Genomic DNA, 22,214 nt, shown 5'->3' with positions numbered 1-22,214 from the left:
TCTCAAGGGACTACATCAACGGGTTGACAAATACATACATATTCGTGCCAGGGGAGACGGAATACATAAAACACGCAAAAAGATTTTTACCCTAATGGCATGCTGGCAGGTTAGCATCAAGCTAACATCTCAGCATGGCAGAAAAATTGTTCTTTTCCTCCCTAAAGGGATGGAGAGAAGGAGCTCTGTTCACACTCTCTATAAAAAATAAAGAAGTACCACACTTCAAAAGACATTTCCTTGCATAATGTAAAGACTGGGAACAATTATTCACATAGTTCTTCACAATTCAAAATTCATTCATAGAAAATTAAAGAGAAAGAAAAAGATAAAGATTTTAAGGAATTCTTAATTTTTCTCTAAGACAGGTATTTTAGGAATTATATTTTCCAGAAATGATTTTCCTTTGTTGATCAATCTGTGTCACCAGCACAGCTGCTGTCTGTTGATAATTGATATTAGTCACAGGAGCTGATCTGCTTGAAGAAAATCATCGCTCAGTATAAATCACGAGGTTCAAAAAGTCACACCAATTTCATCACCCATACTGCTATTATTTTGCCTTTTGCTGAATTCTGGTATCATTTACCCTGGTCTATAAATACCACCTCATTTCAGATTGCCTGCAGGGAATGAAACATAAAAGATTTCTGCTTTTTTGTGAATAACTTGGTACAGCAACAAGTGATTGTAAATTTCACTGTTCGGATCATCCGAGTCCAGAAGGGATGTGACTGCCACAGTTTGGGACACATTCAACAGAGCCAACTGTGATCCTGTTCTGCAGGCTGACATAATACTGGTCTAAACTTTTAGGGCCAGAGAAAGAGGGCACTGTTTTGAATAAATGGGAAATTACCTCTAGAGAAACACTGGAATTCTGGGAGCGGTGACCTAATGAAACAGGGAGCTGTTTATGGACAAAAACTCACTATACTCTCAATTCCTGAATTCCCAAAGCAAGAGAGTTTAGCCCAGATTAAAGGGGATGAAAGACGTATGACAACCAAATACTACAAGGGTGCCGAGATTCAATCTTGGTCCAGGAAAACACATAGCATGTAAATATAAATGGGAGGTGCCTGGGTGGCTCAGTTGGTTAAGTGTCCAACTTCGGCTCAGGTCATGATCTCGTGGTTCGTGGGTTTGAGCCTTGCATTGGGCTTGCTGCTGTCAGCACAGAGCCCGCTTTGGATCCTCTGTCCCCCTCCCTCCCTGCCCCTCCCCCACTCATTCTCTCTCTCTCTCTCTCTCTCTCTCTCTCTGTCTCTGTCTCTCCCTCCCTCCCTCCCCTCAAAAATAAACAAACATCAAGAAAAAAAAAAAAGACAGCATTGGGACAAGTGGTGAAATTAGTATGTGGATCATAGGTTAGTTGATAATACTGTATCAGTGCCAAATTTCCTGAACTTGTTATTAATATTTATTTATTTTTGAGAGAGAGAGAGAGAGAGAGAGAGAGAGAACAAGCAGGGGAGGGGCAAAGAGAGATGGAGACAGAATTCCAAGCAGGCTTTACACTTGGGGCTTGAACCCATGAACCATGAGACCATGACCTGAGCTGAAGTCAAGAGCCAGAGGCTTAACTGACTGAACCACCCAGGTGACCCCAAATGTCCTCAGCTTTATAATTATCTGATAGCATGCTGGAAAATGTGCTGGGTTTTAGAAACTACACACTGAAGTATTTAGGGTCAGGGGCATAATGTTTACAACTTACTTTTACATGGTCAATAAAGCAAATGTGGCAAAATGTTAATTCGTAGATCTGGGTGAAGAGTACATGAGAGTTCTTTATAGTATTCTTGAAAATTAAAAAAAAAATTTTTTTAATGTTTATTTTTGAGAGAGACAGAGTGTGAGTGGGGAGGGGCAGAGAGAGAGGGAGACACAGAATCCGAAGCAGGTTCCAGGCTCCGAGCTGTCAGCACAGATCCCCACGTGGGGCTCGAACGCACAAACCGTGAGATCATGGCCTGAGCCAAAGTCGGACATGTAACTGAGCCACCCAGGCACCCCAATTCTTACAAATTTTATCTGAGTTTAAAATGATACTAAAATAAAGTTCTAAAAACTCTAAATTAAAAAAATAAGTGACCAAAACCACATTACAAACAAACAAACAAAAAAAGATTAGGAATAAAACATTCCTGTATAATTGGATCCCAATGGTATCTCAGGAGACACACCCTGCCAAGTGTGCAAGGAAGGCATCCTGATGAGCCAGAGAGGAGATCAGGAAATAAAGGGCATTCTCAATGCTCTGTGACAGGTGGGCCTGCCCACACATTGCTAGGCCTGGCTCTGTGAGCATCCAGGAGTATCTTTCAGCCATGAAAATAAAGTCTTTGAAAAATGAGTGTGATGTTCACACAGACAAGGATCCTCTGACACCAGCAGCCCCCCCATGCAGATTTGAGACAAGGGGAGACCCCATATTGGTTAGTTACCCCTCTACCACCTGGTAATGAAAAAGTAGATGAAGAGGCACAATCTACAGATGCCCGTCTAGTTCAGAAAATGGTGTAGTGCTCCCAAAAGCCACACACAAAGAGAACAGCAGGTCAGTGAAATCACTCATCAGGAATATATCCCAAGGAATATCCCCCTGGGCAACCACAAGAGAATCATAACCCATTTATTAGGTGGGCATGAGAGGCAAGAGGTGGTATTAAAACTTAAAAGTAAGCACGGATCAGTTCACTCCATGGTGACACTGAGTCACGCAGAAAAGATTTTTCTGAGAATGCGATTATATTCCCTTGTTAAATACCTAGTCCTAGAAATGGATTTGTTTGGGGTCCTGAGAAGGTCTGATAAAAAGAAAATCTCAAAAGCATAACTGAAAGCCTAAATCTTTTTCACCCAGAATGTTGCTTCTGCTATGAGACAGTATCTAATTCCTGAAGACAGGGCCAGAGGGCCTGTTTGTGACCCCAAATGAGCTCACCAGAATCTGGGGTGGATGGAAAGCCTTTGCTTAAGGCTTGTTTCAGAGCATATGGGCTGAGTGGCCATCACAGTTGAACATTAATGACCTATTTGAAGTATAGGGAGGAATCACAGGCAGTTGGAAGCCCTTGAACATCAGTTGACCAGAGAGAGAGAGAGAGAGAGAGAGAGAGAGAGAGAAAGAAGAAGGAAGGAGGGAGGGAAGGAAGGAAGGAGGAAGGAAGGAAGGAGGAAGGGAAGGAAAGAAGAAGGGAAGGAAGGAAGGAAGGAAGGAAGGAAGGAGGAAGGGAAGGAAGGAAGGAAGAAGGGAAGGAAGGAAGGAAGTCCCCTTGAACAAGGTACCAAAAAGCATCATGATGTAAGATTTAGTTTATTACTTGCTTTATAACATTTGCACTTTTTAGAAATGAAAGGCTTTGAAGATGCTCTAATCAGGTGGAAGGAGAAGTCATTGGTAGCATGTCTCATCCTTTCCCCTGCCCCATGAAGTTCATGGAGATAGACTCAGTATCAGCCCCAGACCTCCAAAAGCTCATCAGCAGCCTTTTAATCATCAGCCCCTGCAGTGCTAGAGGATCTGGGGTGCAGCGTGGTCTGTAGGCTGCTACACTTGCACAGCAGCTTTATTTTAGCAGGAGCCAGCCCGAAAGTAGGCGGAGACAGCTCAGAGCTGGCTTGGAGACAGAGTGAGCGAGACCTGGCGCCAGGCTGAGGAGTCTTGAGGGAGTAGGGGCTGGGCCACTGACCAGGCTGTGGAGATGCTTGAGGTCTGAGCTAAGGCAACTGCAGCTGTAACCAAGGCAACCACCGGAGCCAGGTTTCCAATCAGACATCAAGTGAGCAGTGTGCTGTTGGAGAATGGGCCAAGCAGAAATCCTTTGAAGGGTACATCCATGAGTGTCAGGACCTTTCCAGTCCCGGAGCCAGATGGGTGGACCCTAGCCCAGGGAGGAGATTGGGCGTGTGTAAGGCAGAGGAGAGGGAGCTCTTAGTTTGGGGTTGGGCACTGAGCCGGGATCCCTAGGAGTGAATGGAATCACCTGTTGGCCATTCAAGGATTTACAGCCTAAAAGGAGAGCTGATTCCTACCTTCTAGATGCTAGGCCAAACATGGTGGTGGATGGGGAGGTTGTGGGTGGAAAGGCTTAGAAGGGAAGTGCCCTAACTCAACTAGGGGGCATGGGGAGTTGTCACTGCCCTCTGGCAGCATCCTGGGGGAATATTTGCGAAGCTACATGACTCTGGTGTTTAACACCTACGACACTGTGATGGGTCCTGGGTCTGGGAGACTGGATTAACTCTAAGCCCAACCAGATGGTGGGAATGAGATGCTTCATATGTTGAAATAATTCCTGTCTCAGCCTACTCAGGGAGAACGGGGGAAGAAAATGCTAGATCCAGCTGGGAAAAGCAAGTCTGGAGCTAACCGAGATAAGGAAAAAAAATGTTGGCACCTGTTATAAAACAGAAGGGCATAAACTATTTGTGAAATGTAAGATGAAGTATGGAAACTGGAGGGCTCAGCTTTTAAGACTCAGAATCTGGCCCACAGCTGCTGAATGAAAGGCATAATGCAGGCTCCAGCTCACCCATTAACCAAGCTGGTGCCCTTTGCTGGTTCTCTAGTTTCAATCTGACTCCTTTGTTCCCCAGGGAGTGGATGGGAGTATTTTGAAAATTCAATAAATAACATGAAGCCTCAAGGCCAAGCATTTTCTGTGTGCCATACTCTGCTCAGGCCTTCACGGACATTAACCTCTCATCTTCCCAATGGTGTGAAACAGATTCTTCTACCCTTGCCCTATACATGTGGAAACGGAGGTTAATCAGACAGAGAGGTGAATCAACATGCCCAAGGTCACACGGTTTGTAAGCGGCAGAGTGGGGACGCGAATCCAAAGTCCTGGCTCTGTAGCATAACACTGCAATCATGCAGTTAAACCATTTTAAAGAAAGTCGCTACGTTGGGAAGTTCTCAAGGCCTAACGGAGCCTTGGCTAACCTAATTACATGAAAATGTGAGTTGCCTGTGGTCTCTATGGAGGAGGAGTCTTTACGCGGGCTGAATCTTAGAGACTGAGGGGCCACGGGTGCTTTTAACAAATAGTCCTTATTTTGCTGAAATCTTTCTTTTCACCAGTCAGTGGGAAAGGGTTCACATAGATTCTGTATGTTTAAAAAAAATTTTTTTTTAATGTTTATTTTTGAGAGAGGCAGAGCGTGAGCTGGGGAGGGGCAGAGACAGAGGGAGACCCAGAATCCCAAGCAGGCTCCAGGCTCCGAGCTGTCAGCACAGAGCCCGACACGGGGCTCGAACTCACCAACTGTGAGACCGTGACCTGAGCCAAGGTTGAATGCTTAACCAACTGAGCCACCCAGGCACCCCAATTCTGTATTTTTTTTAAAAGGGAGAGTGTTTCCAAATATTACTTCTAAGATGGCTCAATAGATACTGTTACGTGCCCCCCCCCCCCCGCCTCTTCATCCCAACCTCTACTCCATGCAGGTATTGAATAAAAACCTCTTTTCCATGTGTATAACTTGGAAATATAAAAGTTCAATGTAAATGCCTGGTGACAAAAAGGAAACTTTCTAAAAGTAATGACACGAGGTTATGAAACTACTATTAACATCACTGAAATATTAGCTGATGAGATTAGGGAACAGTCAGATTTGGAGAAGTAAAACAATGTTGGTGTCTGTTCTGTCCAATTTTATTTATTTTTATTTATTTATTTATTTATTTAAAAAAATTTTTTTTTCAACGTTTATTTATTTTTGGGACAGAGAGAGACAGAGCATGAACGCGGGAGGGGCAGAGAGAGAGGGAGACACAGAATCAGAAACAGGCTCCAGGCTCTGAGCCATCAGCCCAGAGCCTGACGCGGGGCTCGAACTCCCGGACCGCGAGATCGTGACCTGGCTGAAGTCGGACGCTTAACCGACTGCGCCACCCAGGCGCCCCTGTTCTGTCCAATTTTAAAGACTCTTAAAAATCTTTGATTACAGTTTGTATTCAATCATTTTAATGAAAATATGTAAATATGTAAACCCTGTCTAGTTCAATCTGTTTCACTAGCTTCCCCCCACTTTTTAAAAATTAGAATTAGTAAAAAAAAAAATAGCATTTGGTTTTAGCACATTAGAGTGTTTCTCTCTAATTCTGGAATAACACTTCAGCTCAAGTAGAAAATATTATCTTTCTCAGTCGCCTTGCTGGTAGAATACATCTGAGACCATATGCAATCAGACACCAACTTTTATCTTTAGTGAAAGTCAGACTACAAAGGCCATGTTCAAAAATGTACTTCTCACGCTTCTAAACTCAGAAGGAAGGCTCATTAATAACATGGGACAACCGCTATCTCCCTGGGGTCTCTCAAAAAAAAAATTCCCTAAAAGGTAAGGTCCCCTGCATTTATCTGGGCCAGCATGAATACAGTGTCGTCCTTCTCACTCTAGGGCATTTTCTAACTTACTTTGAATCGATTTGTTTACCTCGTTCCCCAGAAAGTAAGAATTCCCTCTCTTTTCCAAACACCAAGTTTATGGAAATTATAAAACTGGCCACCGTAAAAGAATGTGCAGACTTACTTAGAAAGAGAAGTTAAATTAAGTAGGTAACATTTAGCCCAAAGCTAACTGTATCCAACACCAACATCTTTAAACGTGAAGACATTTATAGGTTTTGGATACATAAAATTGGGAAGGATTTTTATAATTCTACTCCGTAGAGTTTGAGAGTTTTTTCCACCTACTTGGCCACCTGTATATGGATCTAAGCTATCCTTTAAAGAGAAAGATGGGGAGGAAATGTGTTTGTATTCTTTGATTTTAATTACCTAGTAAGTAGGGACGATGAAAGTTCCTTAACACCTGACAACTGCCCTGTGGGTTCAGAAAAATTAAATTCACACTGCGAGGTGGGGGAGAAAAGAGTAACGTAGCAGAAAAATGACTATTCAGTTAAGTAATTTTTTAAAGGAGGCGATCACAGGAGAGGTGAGGAAATTAGAATTAATTCAAGTCCTGACCACAGGTGCCTATCAGGAAAATTCCGTATGTAAAGAGGAAGAAAAAGAGAATGCTTACCTGTCTGATTTTGGCAGTGAACAGGAGAGAAAGAAATATCATCCAGGGCAACATACCCTCCTTTAGGACCATTGAAAGCAACTTCAAAAATAACCTGCAGAGAAAAAGGATGTATTATTACAGGTTTACATATTTTCTGGTAGGCTTCAGAGCTCTTAACTGTGATTTAAAATGATGTGTCAATCAAGCCAGGTGATGGCAAGTTATAAGTACTGAGGAATCATGTTCCTAAATCTGAGGCAGCTGCTGTCTTGATCTCTAGTTTCTCTTAGGGAGAGGGAATCCTAAACCCTAAGTTGTATTTTATTGGTGGACTTGTCCCCCTCCCTTGAGTGTATATCAGTCTCTGATAGAACCACTGAATTGACGATTTGTGTTATGACCTTCAGTTAAAGAAACAACAGGCTACTCGCAGAAGGCTGGCTCGGTTCTCCCAATGCCCTTCCCACAGAACTAAGCCCCTCCAGGGCCCTTTCCCGTTTCACACATGCAACTCTGTGTGAGGGTTCTGGACAAAGATGCAGAATCAGAGATGATTACCTGTCAGCTAGGGCAAAATCAGGCCCCAAATTCTATTTTATTTTTTAAAATTTTATTTGAGAGAGAGAGCGTGCGCGCATGCACGCACGTGAGTGCGGGAGGGGCAGAGGGAGAGGCAGAATCTGAAGCAGGCTTCATGCTCAGTGCAGAGCCCAATGTGGGGCTCAGTCCCATGACCCTGGCATCACGAACCTGAGCAGAGACCAAGAGTCAGATGCTCAACCGACTGAGCCACCCAGGTGGCCCAGGCCCCAAATTCTATGTATGGACGTTAGCATTTCAGCATGTCCAGGCACGTTCCCCAAGTGGTTAGAGAGAACATGAGGTTGTTAATGGGTCGAACCCTTCCATTTTCCTCCCTTTTCTGCCGCTGACTTCCACTCTGAGGTCAGTCGACTACCTTCTGCCTGTGACCATGGGGATCAGGTGTGGCGAGCACCGCGGGGGAAACTGCCCCAGGGTGTGGTCCACTCCGGTGAATTAACGTGAGAAGATGCAGGGTTTGCAGGGCTTGAAATTCCAATGCCTTCAGGACCAGGCAGGTAACAGAAATACATGACGTGAGCTTAGTGAGACGCAGGAGGAAAGGGTGCAGAACGCATCCGGGAGAATGCAAGCCGGGTCTGAACGGGGGTGGGGAGCTGCTACTCACTGCTGACGTGTGAGAGTCCCGCCTGAAGTGTCCGGACCTACCAAACTGTCAAGGAGATCTGGATCTCCAGATTTTTATTTGAAATCTTTGGATTTTTTCAATGTTGGCAATGAATTCAAACAGGCAAACAGACACCACTCTAGCGGCCAAGCAAATCGTTGTGGGCTAGATTTGACCCCTAGGCTTCTTAGTTCTCAACCTGTTCTAAAGAGAAGAGTGTCTCGGAGGCAGACAGACCAGAGTTCAAATCCCATTTCTGTCACTTATTAGCTGGGTGACCTTGAATATGTTGCTAACTCTTTCAAGGGCTTTCTTCTGTCATTTATAAAATAGACATAATACCTGCTACCTTATAGCACTACTGAGATTAAATGAGATAAGGTGTATAAGGCCCCTCGTATGCAGTCAGGTGCATATAGAGCTCTGTACTTAATTCATGTCTATTTCTCCAGGTTGACCAACCCCCTCTTGAACTCATATTCAGGTTTGAGCCTCATTAGCCACTAATTAGCTCAAACAGGTTCCTTCCCTCCACCAGGTGTGAGTTTCTCCAGTTTTGAAAGAAAGAATGTGGACACGATGGTCGTGTTCAGCTTAACGACAATGGTCCTACAGACACCTGGATTCTGCACAATGTAAGAGGGGCCTTGGAAGCCTGTCGCTGGCAAAGGTCGAGGGAAGGCCGAGAACAAGAAGGGGACAGACGTGGATCAGTGGGAAGGGGCAATGGAGTCCACACACACAGCCCAGGTCCATGACATTTCATTTTCAGGGTGCTCGCTGATAAAGTGAACGACAGAGCTTGATCTTACTGGTGGAGGGAGAATATTTCTGATCAGAATTTGCGAATCATAGCCCATGTGCCGATGCATTCTCTCTTGTTCAGAAAGGGGGTCTCGGGTGCTTGTTTTCCTTTCTAAGATCCATTTGAGAAGACAGCGACATTAAATTCACTGATTTCTGCAGAGTGAGTCTCTTTTGCTGGCAATTACCAAGAGCAACCAGTAGCAGCATGAGTCAGACCTGCTGGAGCAAAATCACGCACCTGTGAACCAAAAGGGTACAAACTAAAGTGCAGTAGTGTCCAGAATTGTGACTTTTCAAGCACTGACGGAAAAGAAAATCCAGCAGTCTCACTCACACAAATGCCGCCCAGGGAGTTTATGGCTGGATGGAAGGAGTTTGCAAAGAAACGGTCGTCACTGCGCGTGTGACTCATTTGACTTCAACAGAAGGAAAAATTTCTGAAACAGTACGTGCATTTCTTTTCCTCTTTGTAACTCAAACTCAGAAAATTTTCCACTGGGCTGCAAGAGCGGATCAAGGCTTCACCCGACTTTGGGAGAGGAAATAGCACACGTCCTGCAAAAGGCAGTGTGTTCTCTCTGGAGCTGTGTGGGGGGACAGGAGAGGATCTGAAGGGGGTAAGGGGCGTGGCAGGCATGTCTTCAGTAGCTAGAACATGTCACAAACCAGTCCAGTCCCAAGCTCCAGTCTCTGAAGCTCCACATCAGGTGAGCAGATGGCACCACTAAAAAGCATGCAGGGAATAATCTACTGTTCTGTACTTTAAAGGGGACTAGGGAAGATACTACAAAAAGCACAAAGCTAGGAAGGGGATATTAACAAACCTGCGGTAACTAAGACTCTAGGTACAGCTCCAAATCTGGAACCACGATGTTGCACCCACTGATTCTAGAAGCCCTGGGGCGGCGGGGGTGGGTGTGGGGGGGGTGGTAGTGGTCCTCAGACAGGGCTGGGCCTCTGCCTTCAGCTCTAGGTCAGATTTCAGTCCAGAAGTTTCCTAAGTGCCTGGCACTCACCAGCTGTGTGACCCAGATACAAAATATCAAACTGTTCGGACTCTCTCTTTTCTCCTTCCTTATCTATAATTTGGGGATAATCCTATCTCCTCTGGAGTGTTTCAAGTACCGGAACACATACATAAATACAAATAATGTATGTGCTTCAAAAGAAGGTCTGCAAGGACGAACACCAGAATGTTAGTGTTCTCATCCTTGTAGGGTTAGCCTGGGGGGGTTTGGTTTTGCTTTCCTGAAGTTTCTAATTCTTCTGCATTGGATATTTATCACTCGTGCAGCTACAAAAGTTTTAAAACTAAAGTACCAAGGCTTGTTTCAAATTGGGGCCACGATCATAAATCTATTTCTAATTTTGATGACATTACTTATACCGTCAAGGAGGAAGGAAGAAAATAAGTTGGCTTCTCTCTCTCTCTCCCTCTCTCTCAACTCTTCACTCAAGTAAGGGGAAGTTTCCTCCCTGCTCACAGGAATGGAAAGTCAAGAGTGGGTTTCACTCAGAGGACGTTCATCTCTTTGGAACTCACCAAGACCACAGAGCGAGGTTCCGAGGGGAAGTGGGCTCAAGAAATGGAGTTGATTGACTGGCTTTTTCTCTATCTGTCCTTAAGAAGAGTCTTGGTAGAAAGTGAAGATGACCAAGCAGGAAGACGGAGGAAGAGGGAAGAGAGGAGAGAGAGGAAGAGGGAAAAGTAAGGGGAAAGCAGAGGGGGGCCAAAGAAGGGAAAAGGTAGACGGACACGCACGGAGAAGAACGGACGAACGTGGCCGCTGGTGTCGCGCAGAGCAGTGCGGCCAGGGCCCACGTGGACACACCTGGCGGACCTACCTCCATGGGGTACGGCGCGCTGAACTCCACCTCAGCAAGATTCCACACACCATTCCCTGGCTTGTCCATTTTCCAGATTTCCTCGTAAAGGCCAGCCCCATCCCGAGTGTAGAGGGAGAAGATATTGTCATTCCCCTGCTGGAGTTGGTAATAAAACGACAGGCAGCCGGACATGGGGGCCGTGGTCATCGGGGAGATGAGTTGCGCCACCTCCTGGAAGTGCTTGACGTAAACCGAGTCCACGTACATGTAGTGGCCTGAAAAGCACACAGACGACACACTGCGTTAAGACAGGCCTGGCGGGCGGGGGTGGGGGGAAGCGGGGGGGGGTGGTTTCAGAGGACGCGAGACGATTCTGGCCGGGAGAAGTGTGGTCGCGAGCGGGTGGGTGTGGCGGCTGGGGAGGGGGTGGGGGCAGGGGGAGCGCGAGGAGCTCCACGTGCTCTGCCAAGGACGGGACAACACCCACCCTGTCTCTTTGCCTCACTTTCGGTTGAAGTGAAATACACACATAAAAGGTAGAAGCGTCAGCTGCAAAGTGCTGGAATGTTCAGGAGCTGAACACAGCTGTGGAAGGAAACAGAACATTACCCCGGGGAGGCCACCCCCTCTCCCAGGCTTTCTGTTGAGTTCCCAGATTTCTAAGAACATGCCAGGCATACCATCTGTTCCTTCAGGGGCACAGGGGGCCCCTCCTGTACATTTTTACAATATACACAAAATGTCATGGAGTCTTTTTGGAGAGAAACTAAGATTTTGACTTCAGACGAGATTACAAATTGTGCCTAACAGAACATGTAGACAGGGATGGGATTCGGGTGGTGGGGCTTGGGACACCACTCTTGGCGAGGCCTTGGGGGACTCTGGGCCCGGAGGGTGACCTCCCTCAGAGGCATTTTGTGAAACAGAGAAACCGGGAAGCAGAAGGCGGTGGGGGGCGGGGGGGGGGTGGGGAGCCTGGATCTGGCCCTGAAGAGACCTGAGGTTGAGTCCTGCTGGGACCTCATGCAAGTTACTAAACATCTCTGGGCTTCAGTGTCCTGATCTCTACAGTGAGAACCACATACTCCCCTCCCAGGGCTGATATGAGCATTAAACGAGATTATGTTCGTGAAGTGCTTACCATGGGCTGGCACGTTGTAATTGCCTAACACAATTATAACGAAAGGAATGTCATTAATGATTCTGGTACCATGCCTTCCCCATTGTCTGTTTTGTGTAAAGGGTGGTTGTTATTATTAGCGATTTAAGCTGCAGTGATGGAGGAGGGCAATGCAACGTAGCTTCAACAGAATGACCTTTTGTATTTATGAGTTCAGAACAATTACAGCTTAATATCTTTCTTTTAGTACATGGTGACTATTAACAATACTTCCTTTCAGACTCAGCAGTAAGGGGATTAGGAAGAATATATGCCATCATACACCGGATACTTGCTTTGCTTCTAGACCACCACCCGGTGTGCAACAGGCCCCAACAAATGATTATTCAAAGCACAGATCCAGCCTCAGAAAGCTTCTCACTCAACAGGGCAGAGGGGACAGGTGGATACATCAGGACTTGCTTTCTCCCGGCAGCAAATTGCTCAACCCCCTGAATCATCTCCCTTGTTGAACTAGAATTTCTCTCGGCATCTTGCCAGGCCGTGCAACTCTGAACAAACGGCGATCACAAACTCAGATGACCGGAGGGACCAGCCAGATCAAGTATGCAAACTGAAGTGGAGCGGGTCAGGGAGAAAACAGAGTGATCAATTAGTTGCCAACATTTGAAATCCTGTTTCATCAGCAATGAGAAACAGAAATCAAGCTCCTCTAGAAATACATCAGAAAATCTGATAGCGCTGAGCCCATATTCTCACGCTGCAAGCGAGCCCCTGGCGTAAGGAGTGGCGGCCCCTCACAAGGGCCTGTGTTCTCTGGTCCCAAGACTGACTGCATCCTTCCCTTTGCTACCAGCTGATGCCCCGACATCCAGGCTGGGGCCTCAGGCTTTTCCCACTGAAGCTCAAAGTCTAAATGTTCATAGAAAATCTATCCATCTGAAAATGATACCCCAGTATTAGTTTGCTAGTGTTGCTATAATATAGTGGCACAAATCGGGTGGCTTAAACAATGGAAATATATATGTTTTTCCCAGCTCTGGAGGTGAGAAGTCTCAGACGGAGGTGTGGGCAGGACTGGCTCCTTCCCAGGGCCGTGGAGAATCTGTTCCACGCCTCTGCCCCAGCGTTGGGTGGTTGACTGGCAATCTTTGGCCTTCCTTGGCTGATAGATCTCTGCCTTCATAGTCATGTGGTGTTCTCCCTTTGTCCAGGTCTCTCTCTCTGTCTGCCTCCCCCTCACTTTTATGAAGACACCAGTCATGCTGGATTAGGGACCTACTTCAGTATGACCTCATCTTAACTAATTATATCTGCAGCAACCCCGCTGCCAAATAAGGTCACACTCTGAAGTGCTGGGAGTTAGGACTTCACCATATGGTTTTGAGGAAATACAATTCAACCCATAACATCCACCGCCACAATTTTTTAAACTTTGTACATGCCAAATAAACATATCTGTGGGCTGGAAACAGCTGATGGGCTCCCACTTTGCTGACTCTGGGATGTGATTTTATTTTATTTTATTTTATTTTAATTTAATTTAATTTAATTTAATTTAATTTAATTTAATTTAATTTTAGAGTTTATTTTGAGAGAGAGAGTGAATGAGCTAGTGCGAGTTGGGGGGGCACAGAGAGAGGGAGAGAGAGAATCCCAATCAGGCTCTGTGTCGTCAGCACAGAGCCTGACTTGGGGCTCGAACCCACGAACCAAGATCATCACCTGAGCCGAAATCAAGAGTCGGACGCTTAACTGACTGAGCCACCTAGGCACCCCTGGGAAGGGATTTTAAAGGAAGAATCAGAATGTCAGACTAAACAGAATCAGAGAAATGTCTGAACCGGAAGGAAGGCCATGGCCCCCCATCCTAAGCCCCAGTGCCCCCTGCAGCGCTGTGGGGGGCCAGCCAGCCTCAGCTAGAATACTTTACTCATAGAGAGCACATGTGACCAGCTAGTCTCTGTAACACACCTTTGCTCACTGATGACTCTTGTGTCAAAGGCAGAGAGGAAATATTTCATGCTCTTTGAAACAGGTCTTCTAATGAAACAGAATCCCCTTCCATGATATAGGCCAGTGTAGGGGTGCGGGCCTGGCGGGAGGAGAGACCTAACACTTTGTTTCCCTGGGACTTCATTGTAGGGGCCTCTCTTTCTCTCTCTCTCTGCCTCTCCCCCAAATAAAAAAAATAAACTTAAAAAATATTACACATTATATTTTATGACTGCATTGGTATAAAGATGAACATAATTTAGGCAGATTTATTATTATATTTGCAGCTATCACATTCATTTTTTCTCTTCTGATTTTAGAATAAATAGAGTGAAAACATTCTCATGGGTCCCTAAAAATGTCCCGGCTCCTAGGCACAGTGACTACTGTGCCTAACGGGTATGGTGACCGGGGCCCCAGCTACTCCAGCTCTCTCCCCCTTATCCTTCACAGCCATCACAACTCCTCCCCAGCTAATCCATGGTTAGCGTCTTCTTCTTGGAGGACCCAAACCGACACAGCCCTGAAGAGGGAAATCATTCCCCTCGAGGGTGAGGAGCGTCTCCAAGGCCTCCAGGAGACTCTCGGTGAATCCAGGAGACCTCACAATCCACTTCCAAGTGTTTTTTCTACTTGTGGAGCTCACGGTAGCTGATTTAGAGGAATGTCTCCCACCCGGTCCCACTGTGAATCCATTTTCCTCACAGTTGACAGGTCTCTGATAGCTTTCTTCTTCTTCTTTTTAATGTTTAGTTATTATTTTTGAGAGAGAGAGAGAGAGAGAGAGCGCGCACACACACACGCACGCGGGGCTCACAGACTGTGAGTTCATGACCTGAGCCGAAGTCTGACGCTCAGTCGACTGAGCCCCTGAGGGCGTCCCTGATAATCTTCTTTTAAAGGCTAGTTACTCACCTGCTGTGTGCACAATATTTTAAGCCCTGGGTTTGCTGTTAAAGTGCTTCATTAACAACTCATGTACAAGACACTCAGCTGAGTGAGCCACAGTCACATTTCGGATCCAAATACCATCCGGTAAACACAATGTGATGTGCCCACAGTGAGTCAGAGAGGCTGCTGGTACTAAGACCAGGACTGCTGACACGGAGTCTCCTACGGAGCCGCTAGACTAGACCACATTCTGCTGCCCTCCCCGCCCTCCCCTCCGTCATTCAGTTGTTGCCAAAGTTGGGTACTATTTACTGACAATCTGAGAAAGACTGTTTCTCACTGGGAAACAAAAGGTACCTGGCTCATCATAAGTTTATCATCTCAGTCCAAGGGTGGGGATAGTCCAGAAGTCACCAGGTGTTTGCCCCAGGGGGCCAGGCTCAGGGTGTATCATCCTTCCTACCCTGAGGAAGAGCAAATGTTTGGGTGAATGCAGGCACCATTTTGTGTACCCTTCTGAGGAATGGAATGAAGAAGGTATTCTTGGAAAATTATGTCTCTGGTGGCTGGTATTATGAGAATTTTCCTGCCCAGTTCAATGAGGCCAGCCCTTCTATCTGGCCCAGGGTTCTAGGGCCTCCAGAGAATACCTAGGAGAGGCAATTTTATCAGATCCTTTAAGGGCGAGTAGGTTGTAACTAGGTACCGATAGACCCTAGATGTACAGACCCTGTAACTAACCAAATCACTGGGGATCCTGCAGGCTAGGCAGATTATTAAGTATTCAAACTTTTACTGGGTATGAAAGAGTCCACAAAGGGGCCATGAGTTCTCCATACAATTGAAACTTGAGAAGGTCACCGCTACCTCCGAAAGTCATTGTTGCTTTGCCACACTCAGACTGCAAGCCAGTCTATCCTTCCCTAATTCTCGTTCATACACAAAGAGGCTGCAGCTTCTAGGGAAAAAAAACAATTTCTAATTCTGTCGAAAGATCACAATCTTGGTGATGCCAGCCCAAGTCCCCCTCTGAGATCACGCTCTTAGTGAAGGCACACATATCCTTGCTTTAAGTGTACTTTCTTCCTTTTATGCAGCATCCCTCTGTATATTAGCTCAGCAGCCCATGTGGAACCAGTGGCCCCTGAGAGGTAGCCATTTTCCCTTGAATTAGGAAAAAAAAAAAACAACCTTGAGGGCAGTTCCTGAACTTTTATTTTCAAACAGTCTGGCTAACCAGCATGCCATAGAAATTGCCCTTGGCTTGGCTCCAATGCCAAGGCCTCTGACTCAGCTGTGATTCTGCCTTGTTGGCCACATTTGTGCCCCAGTCGCGGCGTCTGTAGCCATGTCATGTTGTCTGGACAGGCTGTCTCCTGGGTAAGGGGGAGAGCGTGGTCTGAAGAAACCCAAGCCAGCTGGAAACACCCACTGGTCTGCTTCCACTGTGAGGAGAGAGCACCCAGAGACAGGAAGTTATCACGCCTGCTCTCCCCGTCTACAAATCCAACATTGATCTTCACGGGTCCTTGGTTGCAAAGGTTTGGGTAAGTTTTACTATATTAGAGTCAGACGCTAGTCTTTCGATACAGCTTCCAGAGATGACGCAAGTGTAATAAATGAGTATGAAGTGGGATGTCGCCCAGTCTCTGCTAAGACCTCAGTGCCAAGAACAATGGGTGACAAGTACCTTGATTCTATGGTGTCAGAATAGGCTCCTTTTTGGTATCCCTGGCATCTAAGGAGGCACCACCAGATTTATTCCGTCTCTACCCTGCAGCCTGAATATATGAGGCCAGAGGAGGATGGGAGGGGTCACAGACAGAGTCTCTTTGAAGACAGGTGTCCCGGAGCTAGCCTGTCATGTGTTTTATTTTGACTTCTGAAGGGAAGGGCAAGGGATTGCTTCCCCTTTCTTGTCTTGGTCCAAGAGATGGAGATCTCGGAGAGAGAGCAGAGGAGGGGAACTACCGTCCAGCCTCACCCCTGACCCGTGCTTGCTCCTGGTTCTTGTATTGCCCCACACCTCAGCAAGAAGGTGCTCAGAGTTCTTGGGAGAACTCGATCAGTGATAACTGGGGTTTGTGGGGCACAGAGGCTGGCACCTGACTCTTGACAGATACACCTAAGGGCGAGATGTCTGCGGACAGAGTGGAGAGAAAGGACTTGGTTGCCAGCGAGCTCTAACTTCCGGAGTTTGGTGGGGCAAAGATGTGAGTCTTGCCTTAGCCTAACTGGGTGACTCAGAAGGCGCTGGGTTAGAATGTCTTGAAAGGAACTCGTCTCAAAAGGATTGTACGCAGGGTGGTAACTCCAACAGACGGGGGCTGGGGGGAGGGGGGTGTGTACCATGGCCTACAGGTGCTAAAGGGGATTTCTAGATGGCAGCCAGCGAGTGCATCACCTCTGTCTGGGAATAGTGAAGTGGGATTCCCCACCGGCAGTGAAAGGAATGGGCAGCATCGGTCACCGAAAATCCTCTGTCCCCTGCCTTTCCTTTTCTGTTGCCCTGTCACACCTCCTCTAAACCCGGAGGGGCCAAGGCAGCACAGTGAGAGGGAGAAGAGGAGGGAAGAGCAACGGAAGTATGAGGAAATGAAGCACAAACCCTTCTCTCTATGGTGCTACCGTGCTTTGGTCTGGGGGGAGATTTGAGTTGGGTGAGATGCTGGAGTTTTGACTGGACTGAACTTAACTCTTGAAGAGGAGGCTGTTAGTGAATACTTGAAAGTGACCAGGAAGCTAAGGGAAGTCATCCAAGGGCAGGGAAAGGCGAATTAGCAGAGCTCACACAAAGGCAGGGGTGAGAAAATTAACAAAGCTGCTTCCCTACTGAGAGATTAGGCAGGGAACCAATGGATCAATGCAGAGAGTAAATGGGTCACACCATTAAGATGATGCTTCAGCTCAGTCTGAACTGAAAGGAGAAAAGGGGGCCATGAATTATAAAAAGATGATCCATCCATCTCAAGGTCTTGAAGGTCATTCTGACCTTAATTTAGGTTTTGAAACCTTGCTCAGCTCCTAGAGTAGCACTGCATATGATTTTTAAAATGTTAGCAAAGGTCGCCTGGGTGGCTCAGTCAGTGATTGACTTCGACTCAGGTCATGATCTCATGGTTCGTGGGTTTGAGCCCCACATCAGGCTCTGTGCTGACAGCTCAGAGCCTAGAGCCTGCTTCAGATTCTGTGTCTCCCTCACTCTCTGCCCCTCACCCCCTCTCAAAAAATAAACATTAAATTTTTTTTTTAAATCTCAGCAAATGGAAAACAGCATGGAGTTTCCTCAAAAAAACTAAAAATAGAACTACCCTACAACCCAGCAATTGCACTACTAGGCATTTATCCAAGGGATACAGGTGTGCTGTTTCGAAGGGACACATGCACCCCCATGTTTATAGCAGCACTATCAACAATAGCCAAAGTATGGAAAGAGCCCAAATGTCCATCGATGGATGAATGGATAAAGAAGAGATGGTATATGTATGCAGTGGAGGATTATTTGGCAATCAAAAAGAATGAAATCTTGCCATTTGCAACCATGTGGATGGAACTGGAGGGTATTATGCTAAGTGAAATTAGTCAGAGAAAGACAAAAATCATATGACTTCACTCATATGAGGACTTTAAGAGACAAAACAGATGAACATAAGGGAAGGGAAACAGAAATAATATAAAAACAGGGATGGGGACAAAGCATAAGAGACTCTTAAATATGGAGAACAAACAGAGGGTTACTGGAGGGGTTGTGGGAAGGGGGATGGGCTAAATGGGTAAGGGGCAATAAGGACTCTACTCCTGAAATCATTGTTGCACTATATGCTAACTAATTTGGATGTAAAAAAAAAAAAAAAAAAAAACTCAGCAAATAAACAGATTTCCCTCATGATTTTCCAAGCAATTATCTTCTTTTTTGCCAAGGCAGATAGGAAACAGTAATGATCTGAGCTGTCAGTAGGTTACCTCCCGAAAGATTTCGTTTTGTTTCACAAAATATTATCAAAGGAAAGAATCCATATGTGATGAATCAGAATGGTGTAAGAAAAAGCAGGATAATATCCCATCCTCTCCAATATTCCCACGATGTCCCACTAGAGTTCTTATTGCGTTGTTTTAGCCATTGACCACCATGAGACAGAGTGCTCATTTGAAAAATCTGACTCAGGGTTTGGGGATAACTGTTAAAACCCATGGCCCAGCGAAGGAAAATTCATAGACACATCATATTTGTCAGATATTATATTCACTCTTCCCTTTTCTTTTCTTTCAATTTTTTTTAACATTTATTTATTTTTGAGAGACAGAGACAGTGTGAGCATGAGCAGGGGAGGGGCAGAGAGAGAGGGAGACACAGAACCTGAAACAGGCTCCAGGCTCTGAGCTGTCAGCACAGAGCCCGACTCGGGACTCGAACCCACCAACCGTGAGATCGTGACCTGAGCTGAAGTCAGACACTTAACCCACTGAGTCACCCAGGCGCCCCTCATGCTTCCCTTTTCTACAACACAAAGGCTGGAGCCCTCCCGGGAAGATGTCCTCAACCTCTTTAAGTTTCCGAGCAGGTGCACAGCTTCCTTCACCCCTGCTGTTCAGTTCTGTGGTTTTCACCCAAGAAGCAAAGGCATAAGCTGCTTCTAGTAGATGAAGGAACATGAGATGAGTTGTTTGTTTGTTTGTTTGTTGAGCAAAATCTGCTGCTCTGGGTAGACATCTGAACCATTTAATCTTTACTTTGCTGCCCAAATTGATAGAGCTCAGGAAAAATCAATATACCCAGTAGAAGGCAAATGTAATAAGCAAGACAACCGTTCTCTTATTTAGAGCACCGGAGGGGTTTTGTTCCCACCCCAAGAGCAATTCAGGTCAAAACTTTGAGTCCTATGGGCAGAGAGCTGTCTATATATTTCAAGTAAAATATCTGAGAATCTTTAGAACTCGTCTGTTTTAGCTCCGTTCCAGGTAGGAGGAAGCCTTATATAGGAGTCCAGGTGTGGGGAGTGTGAGTGTGTGTGTGCACGCGCGTGTGCATGCATGTGTGTATGTGCATTGGGTGAAGATGAGACGGCTGTCTGGCAACTATTGGTCAAAAACATAAGTGTAGGGAGTACCTGGGTGGTTCAGTCAGTTAAGCGTCTGACTCTTGATTTCAGCTCAGGTCTTGATTCCAGGGTCGTGGGATCGAGCCCTGTGTTGGGCTCTGTACTGAGCATAGAGCCTGCTCAGGATTCTCTCTCTCCCTCTGCCCCTCTCCCCGACTCGCACTCTCTCTCAAATACAATAAAATACAATAAAATACAATAAAATACAATACAATAATCAGTGTCAAATCTCAGGAGAAATGGAAATGAAATAGCAGAGATCCAGGAGGAGCAAGTAGGATTAGGCACCCAGGCTTCCAGTTCATCACAAGCAGGAACATAACGTAGGTCTAGGAGCTACTCTGCTATCATCTTACGTCCCAGCATTCTCAAACACTCTCCAACTACTGAATAAGTACCCACTCTTATGCCTCTCCACCTTTGCACATGCTATGCTTCTTATCAATCTAGCCAAATAACAGTTCTGAGATTTCTTCTTCTGGAAAGCTTTCCCTGAATCCCAAAACCAAGGTGATTTTTCACTTTTCCGTGGTCCCGTATCATTTGTTTCACATCTCTGCTAGTCATGCATCACTGTGCAAATTTACATTTGAATAATTTTAGAAATGCCATAGTATACATTAACAAAGAACTGTATTAAAGAAAGGCACTGAGAAGTCCTGAAAGAAAGAAATCTGTTGAGCTTTCTTTAGCTCAGGGTTTCCCCTGTTTATTTTCCTCCAGTTACAATGAGTGGTGAATTTGGAGATTTTGATGGATAGCATTTAGGAATAAAACACTAGAACTCCAAGCCCGAGAAGTTGAGGGATCACCCAAAGCAGATAACTAGGTTTGGAGAACAAGTGTTCCGCTCCTTGCCTGGTCCTCTTTCTCTGGCCCTTGTTGACACAGATATGGTCAGCATGTTTCAGGGTCACAGATGAGAGTGAGGAAGTTCTAAGGGTGATGTACTCCTCAGAGGATGGATGACACTCAAGTGACACAGTCAAATGCATGACCCAACAGTAGGGCACAGATCTGTTGCCTGTCCCAAGATATATGTGTTCTGAGCCAACTGGTCCCCACCATCGCTGAGGATGAAAAATAATGCAGGGCACCTGGCTGGCTCAGTTGGTGAAGCACGTGACTCTTATCCTGGTCTTGTGAGTCCCACACTGGGTGTAGAGATTATTTAAAAAAAGAAAATCTTTTTAGAAAAAAGACAAATGATGTACTGAACAAGTAATCATTAGATCGTGATATTGATTACTCAATATCTGCCTCGGGAACTAATTTTTAAGTGATTTGGGAAAGATTCTCCAATATTTCCCCATATTTAAGTTTGGACATCTATGATAATGACACCAGGGATTATAGCAACTTTAATGTATTAGTCTTTCAAGATTCTCTCTACTCCCTGTACTGTATTCTTGAGATATGGTGGAATGTTATGTTGGTTGTCTTAACGTTTTGTTCTTCGAATGAACCCAGTTGTTACTTATTTGTTTATTTATTTAAACATTTAAAAAATATTTATTTATTTTTGAGAGAGAGAGAGAGGGAGGGAGAGAAAGGGTGAACAGGGGAGGGACAGAGAAAGAGGGAGACACAGAATTTGAAGCAGGCTCCAGGTTCTCAGCTGTCAGCATAGAGCCTGACATGGGGCTTGAACTCATGAACCATGAGATCATGACCACAGCTGAAGTTGGACGCTTAACCGACTGAGCCACCCAGGTGCCCTGAAGCCCAGCTGTTATTTAAGATACTTATGCAGAGCAGATCCTGGGGGCCTCAGCTGGTTAAGCGTTTGATTCTTGGTTTCAGCTCAGGTCATGATCTCACAGTTTCCTGAGTTCGAGCCACATGTCAGGCTCTGCACTGACAGCACAGAGCCTGCTCGGGATTCTCTGCCTCCTCCTCTCTCTGCACCTCCCCCACTCATGCCGTCTCTGTCTTTCTCAAAATAAATAAATAAACTTAAAAAAAATAAAATACTCATGCAGATTCATGGATTAATCTGTCACATGCTAGGTTATCACCCACTCAACACATGATACTCAATTACAGTGTCGTTCCTACAAGTGGAAACGGGCTATATTTCTGGAGGGCCATAATATGGATATATATATATATATCCCAATCTTTCGTCATTTCCAAAAGTGCTAACCCTTCCTTTTAAAAGAAGGAAGTGAAAATGTTTTGTCTTTTGTAATCTCAATTATTTATGTAAGTGACCTTAGATGTATCTAAAGAAATCATT

At 45.6% G+C, this 22,214-nt stretch overlaps 1 protein-coding gene across 1 annotated transcript in view; it reads right to left on the bottom strand.

Moving 5' to 3' along the window:
* Positions 1 to 22,214, bottom strand: part of MAMDC2 (MAM domain containing 2) — a 149,546-nt gene that overhangs the window by 56,941 nt on the left and 70,391 nt on the right. Inside the window, exons 6-7 of the mRNA XM_047101943.1 lie at positions 10,889 to 11,145; positions 7,045 to 7,138 (exon numbers count right to left, since the gene is read on the bottom strand). Of these exons, the coding sequence (XP_046957899.1) occupies positions 7,045 to 7,138; positions 10,889 to 11,145 (351 nt within the window). The remainder of the gene's footprint in view (positions 1 to 7,044; positions 7,139 to 10,888; positions 11,146 to 22,214) is intronic.

Source organism: Lynx rufus, unplaced genomic scaffold, assembly GCF_022079265.1.
Source record: "Lynx rufus isolate CCGP_SWC_20201006 ecotype Redwood Valley unplaced genomic scaffold, mLynRuf1.p SCAF_10, whole genome shotgun sequence".
Lineage (NCBI taxonomy): Eukaryota > Metazoa > Chordata > Mammalia > Carnivora > Felidae > Lynx > Lynx rufus.
This window is presented reverse-complemented; position numbering and strand designations above follow the sequence as displayed.